Source organism: Bos javanicus, chromosome 16 (assembly GCF_032452875.1).
Source record: "Bos javanicus breed banteng chromosome 16, ARS-OSU_banteng_1.0, whole genome shotgun sequence".
NCBI lineage: Eukaryota > Metazoa > Chordata > Mammalia > Artiodactyla > Bovidae > Bos > Bos javanicus.
Window position 1 is genome coordinate 40,793,020 of NC_083883.1, and position 19,743 is coordinate 40,812,762.

At 34.9% G+C, this 19,743-nt stretch overlaps 1 protein-coding gene across 7 annotated transcripts in view; it reads left to right on the top strand.

The window, feature by feature from the left end:
* SUCO (SUN domain containing ossification factor) overlaps positions 1-19,743 on the top strand; it is an 89,371-nt gene that overhangs the window by 47,582 nt on the left and 22,046 nt on the right. For 4 of the 7 annotated variants that reach the window (XR_009729925.1, XM_061382645.1, XM_061382646.1 and 1 more), the window contains exons 11-18: positions 307-412; positions 2,931-2,951; positions 3,152-3,207; positions 3,928-4,019; positions 4,796-4,861; positions 10,703-10,771; positions 11,709-11,799; positions 15,369-16,529. Coding sequence is in view for 6 of the 7 variants with exons in the window: in XM_061382645.1 (XP_061238629.1) it covers positions 307-412; positions 2,931-2,951; positions 3,152-3,207; positions 3,928-4,019; positions 4,796-4,861; positions 10,703-10,771; positions 11,709-11,799; positions 15,369-16,529 (1,662 nt within the window). In the remaining variant the exon portion in view is untranslated. The remainder of the gene's footprint in view (positions 1-306; positions 413-2,930; positions 2,952-3,151; positions 3,208-3,927; positions 4,020-4,795; positions 4,862-10,702; positions 10,772-11,708; positions 11,800-15,368; positions 16,530-19,743) is intronic. The other 3 variants (XM_061382649.1, XM_061382650.1, XM_061382651.1) reach the window with 1 other exon arrangement.

Genomic DNA, 19,743 nt, shown 5'->3' on the forward strand with positions numbered 1-19,743 from the left:
TTGGAAGCCCTCTAAAACTCCAAGAGGCACTCCTGGTTCTTTTTGTCTTCTTCTTGTCTTCTATTTGATAGTGTGATTTTTCAAGATAGTCTTTCTTCATAAGGAGAAACCTGTCAGAGTTTAGTTGGAAAAGAAAATGTATTTATTCAACTTGATGCTTAACTCATATTTAAACTATGTTAAGTGAATGTGTTACCTGGAGAGGGGGAAAAAAAGTACAAGATCTCATTTGAAAATGATAGGACCTCTCAATGTGTGATTTATGATTTTCTAAAAAGGAATGTTAATATTTTTTTTATTTTCTAGATACCCTACAAATAAATGGATTAAGCTGGGTACTTTCCATGGTAGAGATGAGAGGAATGTCCAGAGTTTCCCTTTAGATGAACAGATGTATGCAAAATATGTGAAGGTAATGTTTATCTTTACAGAACTGTGTTCTATAATGAAACATACCTATTATTCATACTTGATACCTCACCTATTTAGAAATAAGAAAAATTAAGAGGAAATGTATTGCTGTATTCCTTTTAATAAAATAATTCTTTCTTGAATATATTATTTTATGGGACAAATACTAATACATTCCCTTTTATGTAACTGGAAACCTAGGCTGGTTTTTTGATATCGTGGCTTTGATGAAATTCCAAATTATAACTCTTAAAATTTTTGAAGTCTTGATATAAAATGTCATCTTTATAATATTATGTTTCTTTATATTTTAAAACCTGAATCAGTTACTCACTGCTGTCTTTAAAGCAGGTCTGGTTTCTTATCAAAATCTGATTCTGAGATTTCTATTTTAATGCCCAGTTATTTTTCATTATAGCTTTTTGTCTTTTGTATATTCAGGTGAAATATTATATGTCTAGGTAACAATTTCAAATAAAGTTTTAACCATTTAAATTCCTGCTGCAACCTAAATGTCCATTGACAGAAGAACAGATAAAAAAGCTGTGGTACATATATATGATGGAATATTATTCAGCCATAAAAGAGAACAAAATAATGCCATTTGCAGCAACACAGATGGACCTAGAAATTGTACTGAGTGAAATAAGACAGAGAAAGATAAATATCATGTCATATTGCTTATATGTAGAATCTAAAAAATGGTGCAAACGAACTACTTACAAACAGAAATAGAACTACAGATGTAGAAAACAAACTTATGGTTACCAGAGGGTAACGTGGAGGGTAGGAGGAGAGATAAATTGGGAGACTGGTATTGAGAAATGCACACTACTATACATAAAGTAGGTAACTAATAAGAACCTACCATATAGCACAGGAAACTCTTCTCAGTACTCTGTAATGACCTGTATGGGTGAAGAATCTAAAAGAGTGTGTATAAAAGAGTGTATATATATATATGTATGTGTATATATATATATGATAAATTTTGCTGTACAGTGGAAACTAATGCACCATTGTAAATCAGCTATACTCTAATAAAAGCCATAAATTCCTACTGCCTCTCTCACCAGTCTTGAGGTGGAATTATCTACCAAAATAGAATTATTATCACTCTTGAATTTAGACAAAATATGGGAATTTCTTACTCCTTTTTACTTCTTCCTTTTTTTCTTTATGATACTATAGCCATACCTTAAAGTACAACTGTGTTGTTAGTAAGACCTTTTGGAATGACAGCAGCTCTAATTTTCTTCCTAATTATTTCTTCTTTAAATGTGAAAACTTAAACCTACCTACTCGTCTCTTGGGATTTTACTTTCTGTGTCTTTTGTAAGCATGTATTAAATTGGCTTCTGTAAATGGGTAAACTTGTAGTATTCCTACTCTCCATATAAAAATATTTTTATAAATATGCTGTTTTTAAAGTACAGTTGATATTTTCAGTTAATGATTCAACAGTGTTCAGAAAAATGATGATACATTTTCAGTTTCTTTTTAAAGTGAGTTCTGAACCAGTTTAATGACCTTTTTATGTAGCAGTTTCTATACTGTAATGCCAAAAAAAAATACATAAAATACTTTGGCAGATGATACAATACCTGATTTTGCAATGAAAACAACTCACATGTTGTGAAATAGTTCCAAGAATCATTCTTTATAGAGTCTACTTTGTTAATAACAGAACATTTTATTAGTGATAACAGAAAAATCCTATATAAAGCTCCCTACTTTGTCTTCTTTATAATGGGAGACTATAGAGCATTTTGATGACTGGTTTTCTTAAAAGCCCTATTTGGTAGATTTAAACCTAAAAGCAAAAAACATTTACTTCTGATTCTTATTTTATATTGATAAATGTTATATAAGTTTACCTGAGTTTTGCTCATCCCAAAAGAATTAAAACCCATATTTTAAAAAATGCTTTTTAATAGCTTATATTTTAAAAATGAATTGATAAATATCCTCTAGTTCTATAAGTTATACTTAAAATAGCAGTATGTCAGAAATCCAAATTTTCCCCAAAATAGTTTGTATATAGTATTGTGCAAGAATAAATATTATTTTTTATTATGTTAATCTTTTTATCAATATGTATGTTCATTAGATACGTATAGCCACATATAGGTATCAATGTATTAATATGTAGGTATATACATGATAACATTTATAATATTTAGTGTAATATAAGACAGGTTATTTCTAGATATGCTTTAATTACTTTTAGAATGCTTTCAGATCTAATGGATAAATAAAACAGCAGCAGTGGATTTTAGGTTAAAGTTAATTTATTTCATTACAGTTGCACTATATTTTCTAGTTGTGATGGTAAAAATAAATGCAAATCATTGCTTTGGTTTCTGCAAAGAAATGAGTACTACAATGTTATCCATCACAGTATATTGCTTTCTATACTTTAATTATACAATATAATTTACAAATATTGAATGTTGCTTATGGCATGTTATTCAGACTTCGGAACTGATTTCTTTTTCTTTTCCTTTCTCTTGCTTCAGATGTTCATCAAGTACATAAAGGTTAGCAACCTTCTCTTTTGCAATATTGAATAATAGGGCATGACATATTATTGCATGGCAAAGCAAAACTTTACAAATACTAGTTTTGGGGAAAATTAGGACTTTATTTTTAGAAATACTGTAATGAAAAAACAATATTTTGTTAGATAATTTCACATACACTGTGCTGGCTTGCCATTTTGTGTGCTTTTATTCTTTAGGTGGAGTTGGTATCACATTTTGGATCAGAGCACTTTTGTCCATTAAGCCTTATAAGGTAATACAGAGCAAAAATATTTACGGAGTGGTTTAAAAAGAAAAAAAGGCAACATAAAAATCCCAGTATATTTAAAGTGAAGAAATCATTTGTTATTACGTGAGATAACACCATAAAAAAGATACTGCTAAACCTTTCTTCCTTTTGCATACAGTTTAGAAAAGTGTAAAAATTTAGATAGGAATTTGGCATGTATCATTTCTAATTTTTTTTGAGAATTTATATTCATAATTATATTTTTGAAAAAACTATTTTAAATTTTTTATGCTGAACTATATGTATTTTGCAGTTTCATTTTGTATCTATCAGTATGATTTGATAATGACCGTAATAGTATATTTCTGATTTCTTTAAACTGCTATGTAAGTTTCACAATCTGAATAAACCACGATTTGTGAATCCTCCTTAAAAATTTTTTTTTCCTTTGTTAGGAAAAAAGAACCTTCATTTTATATGTTCAGTTTAGCTTGCTTGATATGATGATAATAAATGGAAACATTTTAGGCCAATAAGTCATTGGCCTATTAGTCATTATATTTTTAAATGCCTTAAATAGATTAACATTGTAATGAAAACAGTGGATTGAGAAAGTCATTGTTTTTGAGTTCAAAGTTAACGATGCTCAAAACAACCAAAATTATTATAGTTTGTCATTTATTATGAAGAGATGAGTCTTAATAAGACATTAATGAAAAACTTCAATGAAATTGTTGTTAACAGGGTTTTTGGCACTAGCATGGTGGAAGAATATGAAGAGATTGCTGATTCCCAGTATCAGTCAGAACGTCAAGAACTATTTGATGAGGACTATGGTGAGTGATTTTTAAAAAGTAACTATTTATGTATATGTTTTTGTTTTTTAAATGGGTAAATGTAGGTCACTTAAAAAGACTGCCATGATGATTAGTCTTTAGTTTATTCCTTGTTTTTAACCCTAGTAACTAATTTTCTCCTAAACCTATTTTCTAAAATAATTTTCTGCTTGTTGATCAGTTATTTGACTTGAAACTCCCTTTCATTACCCCAGTGCTAATAAATTATGGTTATATCCCTATGCCAGGCCCCAAAGCCTATTACTCAAAGGCAACTGACATAGTAGAATTGAGCATGAGTTTCTTTGATTTGCCTTTAGCCTAAGAGCAAGCAAGCAAGCATATTGAGGCATGAGTTTTTGAGAAATTCCCATGAGCCTGCAGAGGTCAGAGAATGTTTTATGACACCTTCCATTTCTATTTTGTTAAGTTCTTGTTTTAAGATGTCTTAAACTGTAGTCTGAAAAATCTAATTTTTGCATTCCCTAGTTTTCCCATAAGTGAAGTCATTTACTAGGGGTTGGTAAACTACACTGAAAGCTTGAATAAAAGTCTTATAAATGTGATTAAAATTTTTGCAAGCAGTAGAAATATATTCTTTGGTTTTTATCTGTTTGATAAATGGTTTATGAATTTCCTTTTTTGTGAATGTGCTTTGGATGTATAATGAAAACTGTAAAATTGTTTTGTCAACTGACTTGACATAATTTGTGCTTTTAAACATATCATCTGAGATAATTCTCAGCATAATTAACCTTCATTTTCTCTCTGAACAGATTACCCACTGGATTATAATACTGGGGAGGATAAATCCTCAAAAAACCTTCTTGGTTCTGCTACAAGTGAGTATTTGGGGGTTTTTCTAGTCACTATTATTAAAGTATATCTCAACTTCTGTTTCCCGGCATATGTGAACATTTTGTTTTGAAGTTTAGGGGGCTCCTTCTGTCTTAGTGTTGAACTTTGAGTTGAAATCAAAGAATACTTTTTTAAAGTATTTTCATAGGAATAAAGTAGAATATATGTAAACAAAGAAGAGAGGCAAAATGCAAGCATAGGTCGGTTCTTTTACAAAAATGAAGTAGTTGTATTTTTAGGCAAGTTCCTTAGAGTGAAGAATGCGATATGAATTTACTTGGGGAAAGAATTGTTAAAGAGGTCCTAGACCATATAAATAAGAGCATCTAGGTAATCATACTTGGTAGGAAAGGAGTTTATTTTGGAAGTGGTACTCATCAGTGAAATCCTACCAAATGAGGATTTGTTAATGTATGGATATGGTTAGTTTCCTGATTAATTATAAAGCATAAAGGCTGTTCTTATTCATGATAATGGTGATTCCCAAGCAGTAACAATAATAGTGATAATAATACACTCTTTGTAAACTGAAAAAAAAAAGGACTAAGATACTAGTTGTTTAGCTTCTTGTCTTGCCAGCCTATTATCTGAACTTACAGATAGGCTAGCCAAGTAGACTCCTGGAAAGACCTTTACCGACTGACAGTTTATTTTTACTGTTAGAATGCAGGTAGGTGTATTTTACATTTGTTATTTTTGTTTAGTCCCCCAAAATAAGGACTTTTTATTTGGAGGTTAATAATTGAATTTAATGAAAGTAAATCTTAGTAACATAGAAGACGATTTGTGCATTTTTATTTTACTCTTGAGTTGTTTGAATCCCAGTCTGTCTATATTGTCTTCATAGCTTTTTAAGGTACTCAACCAGTAGTACCTATACTTAGGCAGATATTTGGGTGACTACACTATATGAAATTAAGAGTCACTTGTCTTTCTTCTCATCTTTTATCTTTTTCCCTTTCTTCCTTTCTTGTCCTCTCCCTCTCCATAGAAGACTATAGATTTCAGTGGACTTTCTTAGGGAATAGGAAAAAGAATGTTAAAAAATAACTGCATAAAGGGAATGCTTTTATGTAATATTTAACTTTGTTATAGATTAGCTTAATATATTTTTACTCTGTTGCTAGTCAACTGACTTTTTAGATATTATTGATTACTTTTAAGTGTATCCTTAGCAATTTCTTGGAGAAGGCAATGGCACCCAACTCCAGTACTCTTGCCTGGAAAATCCCATGGACGGAGCAGCCTGGTAGGCTGCAGTCCATGGGGTCGCTAAGAGTCAGACACAACTGAGCGACTGAGCGACTTCACTTTTCACTTTCATGCATTGGAGAAGGAAATGGCAACCCACTCCAGTGTTCTTGCCTGGAGAATCCCAGGGACGGTGGAGCCTGTTGGGCTGCCGTCTGTGGGGTTGCGCAGAGTCGGACACGACTGAAGTGACTTAGCAGTTAGCGATTTCTGCTGATGATAGCATTAAAAACAGGTGCCTCATTCGCTGCTATGGGATAGTTTTTTAGAAATGAGACAATGATGCTATTTTATTTAATTGGATGTTAAGATGTTTGTTCTTGTCCTTAAATTTGTAGTTTAAAATTTATATTTTAAATTAAATATATTTATTTATATTTAATATATTTAAAGTTTATATTACGTAATAGTCATCATATCATAATTCAGTAATGCTGATTTAGCTGTGAGGCGGCATTGTTATTTTATGGGGTCAGAAAATAGCCCCAGACTAAAAGTTCTCTAGTTTTTGGTGGTTACTGGGAACAAAGGAGCACCTTCCAGAAGTAATGATTTACTATAGTTTTAGATAGGGGAAAATTTTGTTGATATTTTGCTTTCTTTCTCTATCTTCCTGTGGGATTAACTCCAAGACAGCATTAAAATGTTTTCAGTAGAGGACATTTCCTTATTTGTAATCACTTCTCTGACTGATGTATTACTTTAATTAATGAGACATAGAATTTTTTTAGACCCTATTTTCTGGATCTTTTTCCTTGAAGATATGTTTCTTGGTAACACATTTCATTTTTGTTTCTATGGCTTTATGGAAGAGCAGTCCATTTACGTTCTGGTGTTCCTAGGTGTTGAAAAATTTTGTATAGTGGAGACAAGGTGGATGGGAGGATATCAGCTGAGCCCAAGTATGAGAGGTTTAAAAAGATATCCATTTCTTGATGTTTCAGAACAAGAGAGGTGGTAGTAGCTGAGTGATAAGACTTTGCTGTTATTAAGTTAATAAGCATGACCTAATACTGCTGCCTTTGATATCTATATCCTTCTGGTTTTCTCTGAATAGTCTAGACTGGTTTTGAGCTTGACCTACTTACTTTCTCCAATGTAATACAATGTTAGGAAAAAATAACAAGGTGGAATCAGGCCAAAGAGCTCGTCTCTGGCAGTGGAATGTCTGAATTTGACTATAATCATCACCACTTTCTAAATTAGCTTGAAATTGGCCAATTTTGCACCTAATTTATTTTTAATATTTACACAATGTCTCCAAAACAGAATTCTGTGCCTTTAATTTAAAAGAGAAACTCTTTTTTTCTTTTGCTATTGAGTAATTGGTAGTCACAGGAAATATATGTCACCAGAGTATGTTGCTTCTAATGGGACTTGATTGTCAAAGAGCATGCATGCTACTCTAATAAGCATGCTGCTTATTTAGACATTTTTGATATTATATAATTTACTGAACTTCCAGAAAGGAGAGAGTACTATCTTAGAGCAACATTCTTGGCTTTCTATGTTTGCCAATTCTGGGACTCTTCTGCCTGAATCTTTTGTTTACATTCTTGAGCTAGAGCATTTACATATTTTACATCAACAGAAATTCTTCGTATCAATCTACTCTACTTGTGCTTGGTCATGTGGGTCTTCCAGGCCACTCTCTACTTTGATATTCTTGCAAGTCTGCCTTTACTTCTAAATATGATCTGTATTTTATTAGAGTCATCAGATTTGCTAAGGGCCAGATTTCTGCTTCTCTTTCTGCATAAGTTTAAGACAAACTGTAGTTTTTGTTTTAAGTCAGAATACTTTTTATGAATGTATTTATTTTAAGATCCTAGAAGGAGTAACAGAGAATGAAGGTAGGTGTGTTGTAGAGTTAGTAGCTCAGTACACATAGGAGGAAGTAGTTTTTTTACTGGTTTGTCTTGTGTTGTAGCATAGGCATTTGGTTTTATGTATCAAAAAGAGCCATTGGTGTGTTGGGGACTTAGTGTATATAACATGTTGATATTTGGTCCGTAGGAGAGAGTTTCATTCCTAAAGTAATGGGATGGGATGAATAAGTTACCCAATTCAAGAGAAAGGAGTTGGCAAATCCATGAGAAATTGAGAGCAGGAGTCTAGTATTGCACTATATTCCAAATTGTTGCTTTTACCCTTTAGCCTTTCTGAAGGCTTTTCAGTGATTAGATTATGATCGTGACAAGTAGTCATGTGTTTAGATGCAAAGTGAGACTGGTAAGAAAATTCACAAAGCTGCTTTCTCCCAAAAGAAAAAAACTGTATTTGACAGCATTCTGTGAACATAGCAAGATTATTTCTTAATAGGTTAAATGGGCTGAGAAAGAAGAATCTGCCAGATTTTGCTTTTGTTACCAAATGGCTCTCTGAAATAATAAACAATATTTTTAAATGATGAGTAGTATGTACAAATCTTCCTTATTTTAGGTACTAGTATAAAAATTTATATTAAAAAGTAGTACTCTAAAACTTCTTTCTCTACACAGATCAACAGATACAGATTTTTAAAGCTTTTAATAATAATACCAAAAAATTTAAATGCAAAAATTTGAAATCTGAAGTAAGATTGCCCTTTGAAGCAAGTATAAGGGACTTAGAATATAAACTTAATTTCAGAATTTGGGTTCTGTGAGCAGTCAATTTTGATTGAACTTCAGCTGTCAGGCTAAGTAGAGGATCAGATACTACTGTTGAAATATTCAGTGCAGTTCAGTCGCTGAGTCATGTCCTGACCCTTTGTGACCCCATGGACTGCAGCATGCCAGGCTTCTCTGTCCATTACCAACTCCAGGAGCTTGCTCAAACTTATGTCCATAGAGTCATCCAACCATCTCATCCTCTGTCGTCTCCTTCTCCTCCTGCCTTCAATCTTTGCCAGCATCACTGTCTTTTCTAATCAGTCGGCTCTTCACATCAAGTGGCCAGAATATTGGAACTTCAGCATCAGTCCTTCCACTGAATCTTCAGGACTGATTTCCTTTAGGATTGACTGGTTTGATCTCCTTGCAATATTGGTTGACATTAAAATTTGATTTATGAGGAAATACAAAGTTTCCATTGCTACTTAAGTTTTGTTTATAAGGGAATGGAGTTTCCATTTCCTGTTTTTATGCTGAGGTGTCCTTTAGCCTAAGATCTAAGACTGCTTCTCTGTTTTTACAGTTTCCCAGGTGAAAGGACAGGATTGACCAATAATCCTAGATATTTCAAAAGCAAATATAAAGCTTTTGTGTGTTCAAGTAATGATTGGAAACAAAGTACCACTGCTTGTTGTCTTTCAGATTATAGAATCATAGTTATGTAAAGTTTAAAATTAATAATTATGTACTACTAGTTATCACATTTAAAAGTCTAAAATCTCCTATTTTTACCTGTCATAAAACGTATGTTTACAGTATCAGCACCAGGTGACAGTGCTTGGCTTGTTCCCAACCTTCTGAATATGCTAGCTTTTCCTTCTTTAGATCCTTTCCTACTTCTCACATCTCTGGTTTTCATGAATGTGTGATGAAAACTCAGATCTCTTTTAGGAAAGGAAACCAAGATGGAAAAAAGTGATGAGGTTTAATATGTAGCCCCTGCCAGATGTTAGTATTTTAATGGTAGAAAAACCTGGTGAATTACCTTCTAGTAGAATTTCAGAGATTAGATTGGAGTTGGAATTTAATTTCCTGTGAAATTACATTTAATTACTAGAAGGAAGTCTTCTGTTCCAAGCCAGCTTTTTATGGAGTTATGATATTTCGTGGTCCTCATGTATCTTCAGCCGTTTATGTAGATATTAAGGTTTGTAGCACTTTACTCATCATTGAGATAACCACTTTGGAAAGAGAGGAAGAATTAGAAAGTATGCAGATTGCTTTACCTACAGCACTTAAGTTTTATGACTTTGACTTTTAATTCATCTTCCTGTGCCTATATTCACCCAGTTCAGAAAATAATTTGTCATTTATTGTCCATAAAACATTGTTATAGGTCATCAAAGGCATGATTCTATGCAGTGTCAATTTGGGATTTAACCATATTACTTAGATATTTTATATTCATAGTTGAAAATAGTCTTTCTGCTGTCCTTTGAAGAATAATCTTCCTATTTATTTTTACCTATGAAAGACACATGTTTAGGAAAAGGATTTTTTGTTTGTTTTTGGTTTAAACTGTAGAACCTTTTTTTAAAAAAAAAAAAAAACAAGGCTTTTCTGTAAATTATGGGTTTTGGTTGTCACATTTTTTTCCTGTCTCAGTGCAGGCTATATGCTGAATATAACTTGAATCTTGTGATATGCTGAAGGTAGTATTTGCTGAAAGGTTTGGAGAAGTTTTGTAAAAAAAGTATAATTAGATTTTAAAATCCTTCTGAATATAAAAGTTCAGATTTATATATAATACTTTTTGCCTGAAATTTGTATCCTGTATTGGACTAATAGTAAGGTGAGCGGAAACGTAATTAGTCCAAAAAATGCAAAAGACCATTACAAATGGTTTTTTACTATCTGATATCAGTTATATGAAAATATTTAGGTGTATTAGTATCTTTTTCTGATTGAATTTTGTTTTAGATGCCATTCTAAATATGGTGAATATTGCCGCTAATATTCTGGGAGCAAAAACTGAAGACCTGACAGAAGGTACCTAATCATTTTATGGGTCTTTTAAATATATGATACTCCAGGGGTCTTCCTAGTTAGTAAAATTAATTAATAAGCCAAGCAGTTTGATTTTTTTATTTAGAAATACAGAAACCATTCAAAGGAACTTGCCAATCTTCTATTATTCATTGTTTATTTGAATTTCACAAGTTCTCTTTAATAAATAGGATCTTGTCTATATAAAAATCATTAATTTGATTTTTCACTCTTAACCTGCTGTAGAAGTATTGATTTTATCCCTAGTTCTTTCCTGAGGTTTTGATGCTCTAATGGTTACTTGAAGTATGCTTTTATTTACCAAATAGCAATTCAATTTAGAAAGTAATAGAAATATGAATATTATGAACAAGGGGAAACAATCTTGCCCTTTTTTTGTTTTCAAAAATACTTCATTCCATTTATAAAATAAGTCATGGGGTTGTAATATATAACATGGGGAATGCAGTGTGGTGGCAGATGGCAGCTAGACTTATTGTGATCATTTTGCAGTGTATACAAATGTCAAATCACTACGTTGTACACATGAAAATGGATATAATGTTGTATGTCAAATATACTTCAATAAAATTTAGTTCTAAGTGCAAACTTAAAATGTCCCATTTATTTCTTCTTATTCTCTTTAGTTAACTCCAGTGTCTTATTAATCATGTAAGATTACGCAAAACTCATAGTTACTTGCTTTAATTTTCTGAGAAGTTGAGAAAGAATATGCACTACTTATAGTTGTGACTTTCAATGATTGTTTCTTTTTAAAAGAACTTGATGGAAAAAAAAAAAGCAGAGTCTGCAGTAGAAAACCTGTTTGCCTTTTTTCTTCTCCCTTGAGAATCTAAAGTTCCTTATTTGTTATAGTGAAATATTTTCATGGTATAGCTTTTTAAAATTAAACTCAATATGGACATCTTTCTTAAAATAGGAAATAAAACTATATCTGAGAATGCTTCTGCCACAGCTGCACCCAAAATGCCTGAATCAGCTCCTGTTTCAGCTCCTGTTCCATCACATGAGTAAGTTATATTGGGATATTAGAGTTCTATTAAAAGGGAGATATACTTGTACATAAAAAGGTATTTGTGATCTGTGGAAAATGAAAAACTTCGAATCATGGGACAGACATTCCACAGCCACTTAAAACATCTTTGAGTTGCTTTTTGTATACTGGCAGTTCACCGTAGATAGACCAAATGTGCGTTATTTTGATATAGTGTTACTTTTATTATTTACAATACTTAATCTTTTCCTTATTGCAAATAATTAACTCTGCAGGTATAAGTTTGAGGACAAATTTTAAAGACCTGTTTTTATTGAGTTTGGATTTAAAAGCCTTGATTATTTATATATCTGTGCTATGCCTAGAAAGCTATACAGGATACCTGAAATACTTAGAGCAGTGATTTTTAAACGATGTGTTGGTCACACAGCTTACTCTTGGAGTGTTCAGTTTCTGAAATTGAATGATACAGGTCTTTCCCCAGGTTGCAGTGGTTACTTTGGGCAAGGATATATATGCGTCAGTCAGTCAGTTCAGTCGTTCAGTAGTGTCCGACTCTTTGTGACCCCATGGACTGCAGCACACCAGGCTTCCCTGTCCATCACCAACTCGGAGCTTACTCAAATTCTGGTCTTTTCTAGACCAGAGGTAGAGGTGATTAAGGTTTGTACCTCAACCTCTGATCTAAAATAGATAGGCTTATTAATGATTTGGGTTATTGGGATAATCTGGTTATAGTTATTATAAATTTAGCTATGTATATTTCATTAGATATACTCCCTGTAAACTTTGACAGACATTTCTCTCAGAGGAACTCTACATAATGAGGCAAGATATTTACATGAAACAGTTCAAGGTAATAAGTAATGAAACCTCAGTGAGCTTTGGAGCTGTAATTTCAAGGTACTATGTTAATTTAAAAATGAGATTTTTGTGCTTTGACGGGCACAGTGTCAAATTTGCGTTTTCCTGAAATATAACATTATGTGTTACTGATTCCTAGATGGTCCTAAGAAATCTCTGGGATAGAAATTCTTGCTGTTTCTAATTATGTGGATCTGTCTCGGTTTTGTAACTAGGTTCTTCAGTGACTAACACATAGTATGTCTTTATTTTTCAAAACTAATTTTATTTTACACACACACACACATTTACCCCTTCATGTGTGTGTGTGTGTAAATATTTATTGAAAGATACCACATCTGGCTAATGTAGCAGTTTTTACTCTTTTGCTTTAGAGTTTTGTTTTTTAGTAGATATTCTTACATAAGTTTCTTTACTTAATGTTTCTTCATGTATGTTTGTTTTAAATTCTTTTTGATGATTATATGGCAGTCCTCTGAAAAAAATAAAAGAATCCATGATACAGTATCACTCAAAAGTTTTTATGAAATGATGACTTACTTTCTTTTCCCAGGTTTGAGTTTCTTAAAGTGTAACTCTGATTAGAGTGTATATAGATGATAGGGCTTCCCTGGTGACTCAGATGATAAAGAATCTGCCTTCAGTGTGGGAGACCTGAATTCGATCCCTGATCTTCTCTGGTTGGGAAGATTCCCTGAAGAAGGGCATGGCAACCCATTCCAGTATTCTTTCCTGGAGATTCCCCGTGGACAGAGGAGCCTGGCAAGCTACAGTCCATGGGGTCGCAAAGAGAAGAACACGACTGAGTGACTAAGCACAGCACAACACAAAGATAGTATAACTTAATTTTTACCAAATTATTCAATTTAGTTGTAAGAAATATTGTGTAGAGACTATATACAGCTGTCTATATCTGTATCATCTGTTAAGGGAAGCTTAGCCTAATTATGTTTTAATTTAGTCTGTTTACTATTTTATTATCAACAAAATGAAAGTCCAGCTTTTAGATATTGTCTTTTAAAAAAAATTTTCTGTAGAAAAAAAATTTTTTTTAAATGTGGACTATTTTTAAAGCCTTTATTGAATTTGTTATGATATTACTTTTGTTTTGGTTTTTTGACTCTGAGCATCTGTTGATCTTAGCCTCCTGCTGCTGCTGCTGCTGCTAAGTCACTTCAGTCATTTCCGACTCTGTGCGACCCCATAGACGGCAGCCCACCAGGCTCCCCCGTCCCTGGGATTCTCCAGGCAAGATCACTGGAGTGGGTTGCCATTTCCTTTTCCAATGTGTGAAAGTGAAAAGTGAAAGTGAAGTCGCTCAGTCGTGTCCGACTCTTGGCGACCCCATGGACTACAGCCTACCAGGCTGCTCCGTCCATGGGATTTTCCAGGCAAGAGTACTGGAGTGGGGGGCCATCGCCTTCTCCTGACCAGGGATCAAACTCATACCCCTGCATTGTAAGACAAAGTTCCAGTCAGTGGACTGCAAAGGAAGTCCCTAGATACTGGTGGTTGTTTTTTATTCCTACTTTTGCTGTTACGATATTAGACTTCATTTAAAGACATTTCCTGGCAATTTTCGTAGTGTTTCACAGTAGGAAAATTTACATATGAAGATTTCTTTTTGGTATTCAAATTACTTTGTTTTTTTCAAATTATACCTTTGTTGCTACAAAGCCTGCACCTAGAAATTCATTACCTTTATCTTGGAAGGGACCACATAATTTTCAACACTGTTCCCACCAGCTTGAATTCCCCACTCTTCCCTACTGGACACGCATACTCCAGAGACCAAAGATAGGACTAAGTTAGTGACACTAATAGTTTATTATTAGCCAGGATTTCCATTACAATGGTTAAGTATTTAGCTTTCAATAGCAGAAAATTAGCCTAGATAATACTGTGATTATTTGGGGGGAGTAGGGATATTTTCTTCTTTCTAGAGCAGATAATCCTGTGTGTGTGTGTGTAATGCCACATTGAAATTCCTCAAATCTCCACAGAGAAATGATCTTTGAGAAATCTGCAGATGACCCTTGAATAATGGGTTTGAAGTGTACAGATCTATTTACACGTGGATTTTTTTCGTTAGTAAATACTGCAGTACAGATGATCTCGGTTGGTTGAATCTGTGGATGCAGAACTAAAGTATAGAGGAACTGTGGATATGGAGGACAGGCTGTAAGTTACACAGTGTGTAAGGCTGCAGCTCTGACTCGCTGCATACAGTTCAAGGGCCAACTGTAGGATGACTCTTGAAAGTAGGATACTCAGGCACAAAGTGCATTCGTAGTCCTGGGTTTTTGTTCTAACTGGGACTTGCATAGCCCTTGGGTAGCTCAGTTTCTGATATAAGGGGTGATAAAGCTTGTGATATTGATGAATATGGGAGGAAGGATACTATCTTCACTAAATGGAAATATATTCAGTAAAGGTACTATGTTCAGTAAATGGAAATATTCGCATAACAAACTATTCTTAAATAGGGATTAAAGACAAACTTGATTTGGTAAATATGGTGATTTGAATCATCTGGCTTGTCACTTGATAGATTATCTTTCTGTACCATTCCTGAATAATACTGTTTTTATAATGAAAGTGATTTAAAGGATAGTAATTCATTCAAAGTAAATTTGAGTGTTTTCTGTACTGCCCCTTCTTTTTATCTTATGTGTGATACATTTATTTTCCTTAAGCATAATTATGGATATGTATTTCTAGGTTTGAAACCACTGAAGGACACGTACATGACATCGAGTCATTGTCACCAGATACTACAAAAGAAAGTCCCATTGTACAGCTAGTTCAAGAAGAAGAGGAGGAGGCAAGTCCTTCTACAGTGACCCTTCTGGGTAGTGGTGAACAAGAGGATGAAACATCACCTTGGTTTGAGTCAGAGACACAAATATTTTGCAGTGAACTCACCACAATTTGTTGTATTTCTAGTTTTTCGGAATATATATATAAATGGTGTTCAGTTAGAGTTGCTCGTTATCGGCAACGCAGCAGAACTGCTCTGAGTAAACAAAAAGAGTATCTTATGTCAGCTGAACCACCACTAGTACTTCCTGAAGAACCAGTAGATGTTTCATTATTGCAGCCTCCAGGTGGAGAGCCAGACAGTAATAAGGAAAAGGACGCTGAAACCAGTGTTCTAGATGATTTAAGTGGTGTGCTCCAGGAAGATTTGATTAATCACACTTTAGATGCAATTGAACTTGAACCAAGCCATCCTCAAACTCTTTCTCAATCTGTTCTCTTAGATGTTACTCCAGAAATCAACTCATTATCTAAAATAGAAGTATCTGAGCCTGTTAAATATGAGGCAGGGCATTCACCATCACAAGTGATTCCCCAAGACAGTTCTGTTGAGGTTGATAATGAAACAGAAAAAAGATCTGAGAGTTTTAGTTCTATAGAGAAACCAACTGTGATCTCCGAAACAAAAATACTTGATAAAGTAATGGATAATGTTGTAAAAGAAGACATAAACTCCATGCGAATTACCACAAAGCTATCTGAAACAATAGTGCCACCTGTAAACACAGCTACTATGCCAGACATTGAAGCTGGGGAAGCCAAAATGAACATAGCTGACACACCAAAGCAAATTTCCACTCCTGTGGTGGATTCTTCTTCATTACCTGAAGTAAAAGACGACGAACAGTCTCCAGAAGATGTCCTTTTAAGAGGGTTACAGAGGACAGCTACAGATTTTTATGCTGAATTGCAAAACTCCTCAGATCTAGGATATGCTAATGGAAATCTTGTACATGGATCAAACCAAAAGGAATCAGTATTTATGAGACTTAATAACCGTATTAAAGCCTTAGAAGTTAACATGTCTCTCAGTGGTCGCTACCTGGAGGAACTTAGTCAAAGGTAAGCTTTCTTATGAATTAGCACAATCTACTTTGCACAGTGAGTTAAGTAGCAGAGTCTAATCTGACTAAAAGAGAGGATTTAATTATCTCATGATTCCTTGGGGGCTCAATGGTTAAGAACTTGCCTCCAATGCAGGAGACATGGGTTTAATCCCTGGGTCAGGAAGATCCCCTGGAGAAGGAAATGGCAACCCACTCCAGTATTCTTGCCTGGGAAATCCCATGGACAGAGGAGCCTAGCAGGCTATAGTTGATGGGGTCGCAAGAGATCAGACACAGCTTAGCGGCTAAACAATGAATGTAATAGAAATAAGCAGCATTTTAGCTGGAGAGAGAAAGTTATTTGGATGTTGGTCAGTAATTTTAAGAAGTGATTTTCATTTTTAGAAATACTAAGTGACATAATAAATTTGAATTATCTATATCAGTTTCTCCTTTCTCCTGTTGCTTAACTTTAGCTACTTTTGCTGTTTCATTCCCAGAGCAGTCATGGAAAAATTAAAGTTTATAGACCTTAAAGCTCTTTGTGGAACTTGACTAGGTATTAATTAAGAATTTAAATAAGTGAATACTGGAATAGACTAAACTAGATAATTAGGCAACATTTGAACTCTTTCAGCAAGTATCCAGAATCCTAGTCCTAGTTGTAATAATTTATCTTCTTGTGCTTATAAAATGCCAGAGGCAATGTCAGTTTGCTTATGCAGTGATGAAGACCCCTGGCACAGTTCTCCACTTTTTAAGCCAATTTTTGTTATTGTTGTTGTTCCTTAAGTGTCATTGTGCCTTAGGACTTTTCCAACATTTTGTAACCACAAGGAGCTCAGTGCCCAGAATTTCTGAAATACTACCTTTTCCTAATCCTCCTAAATTAAAATGCTACTAATGAAATGTCTCTAAAGTCATTCAGTTCAGTTCAGTTCAGTCGCTCAGTCGTGTCCGACTCTTTGCGACCCCATGAACCGCAGCAGGCAGCCCTCCCTGTCCATCACCAACTCCCGGAGTCCACCCAAACCATGTCCATCGAGTCGATGATGCCATTCAACCATCTCATCCTCTGTGGTCCCCTTCTCCTCCTGCCCTCAATCTTCCCTAACATCAAGGTCTTTTCAGATGAGTTAGCTCTTTGCATCAGGTGGCCAAAGTATTGGAGTTTCAGCCTCAAAATCATCATTATATGCTAAAAGATATTGCTTCTTAATTCATACATATACTTTATTGGCAAATTATACGTGGGTGTGTGTGCATGCTTGCATCATAACTTGCTCAAGCCTCTCCCCACTCCCACCCTTTTTACGCCCACTAAGGAACCACTGAAATCACGCATGGTAAACCTTTTTTTTTTAATTGAGATGTAATTGATGTGTAACATTATGTTATTTCGGGTATAACAATGAGTTGATATTTGTATATGTTCTAAATGATTACCACAGTAAATCTGTTAATATGATCACCATGTAGTTACAGGTTTTTTTCCTATTGATAAGTTTTAAGATCTACTCTATTAGCAACTTTGAAATATACAATCCAGTATTATCAACGGTAGTCAACATGCTATATGTTATATTCTTATTCAGTTCAGTTGCTCAGTTGTGTCCAACTCTTTGTGACCCCATGGACCGCAGCATGCCAAGCCTCCCTGTCTATCACCAACTCCTGGAGCTTACCCAAACTCATGTCCATTGAGACAGTGAGGCCATCCAACCATCTCATCCTCTGTCGTCCCCTTCTCCTCCTGCCCCCAATCCCTCCCAGCATCAGAGTCTTTTCCAGTGAGTCAGCTCTTTGCCTCAGGTGGCCAAAGTACTGGAATCTCAGCTTCAACATCAGTCCTTCCAATGAACACCCAGGACTGTTCTCCTTTAGGATGGACTGGTTGGATTCCTTGCAGTCCAAGGGACTCTCAAGAGTCTTCTCCAACACCACAGTTCAAAATCATCAGTTCTTCAGTGCTCAGCTTTCTTCACAGTCCAACTCTCACATCCGTACATGACCACTGGAGAAACTCTAGCCTTGACTAGATGGACCTTTGTTGACAAAGTAATGTCTCTGCTTTTTAATATGCTGTCTAGGTTAGTCATAACTTTCCTTCCAAGGAGCAAGTGTCTTTTAATTTCATGGCTGCATTCACCATCTGCAGTGATTTTGGAGCCCCCAGAAATAAAGTCAGCCACTGTTTCCACTGTTTCCCCATCTATTTGCCATGAAGTGATGGGACTGGCAGCCATGAAATTAAAAGACGCTTACTCCTTGGAAGGAAAGTTATGACCAACCTAGACAGCATATTAAAAAGCAGAGACATTACTTTGTCAACAATGGTCCGTCTAGTCAAGGCTGTGGTTTCTCCAGTGGTCATGTACGGATGTGAGAGTTGGACTGTGAAGAAAGCTGAGCACTGAAGAATTGATGCTTTTGAACTGTGGTATTGGAGAAGACTCTTGAGAGTCCCTAGGACTTCAGGGAGATCCAACCAGTCTATCCTAAAGGAGATCAGTCCTGGGTATTCATTGGAAGGACTGATGTTGAAGCTGAAACTCCAATACTTTGGCTACCTGAGGCGAAGAGCTGACTCATTTGAAAAGACCCTGATGCTGGGAAAGATTAATGGCAGGAGGAGAAGGGGACAACAGAGGATGAGGTGGTTGGATGGCATCATTGACTCAACCTGCTGCAGTTCATGGGGTACCAAGGAGTCAGACATGACTGAGTGACTGAACTCAACTGAACTGATGGGACCAGATGGCATGATCTCAGTTTTCTGAATGTTGAGCTTTAAGCCAACTTTTTCACTCTCCTCTTTCACTTGAATTAAGAGGCTCTTTATCTTTAGTTCTTCTTCGCTTTCTGCTATAAGGGTGGTGTCGTCTGCATATCTGAGGTTATTGATATTTCTCCCGGCAATCTTGATTCCAACTTGTGCTTCTTCCAGCCCAGCGTTTCTCATGATGTACTCTGCATATAAGTTAAATAAGCAGAGTGACAGTATACAGCCTTGACGTACTCCTTTTCCTCTTTGGAACCAGTCTGTTGTTCCATGTCCAGTTCTAACTGTTGCTTCCTGACCTGCATATAGGTTTCTCAAGAGGCAGGTCAGGTGGTCTGGCATGCCCATCTCTTGAAGAATTTTCCACAGTTTGTTGTGATCCACACAGTCAGAGGTTTTGGCATAGTCAATAAAAGCAGAAATAGATGTTTTTCTGGAACTCTCTTGC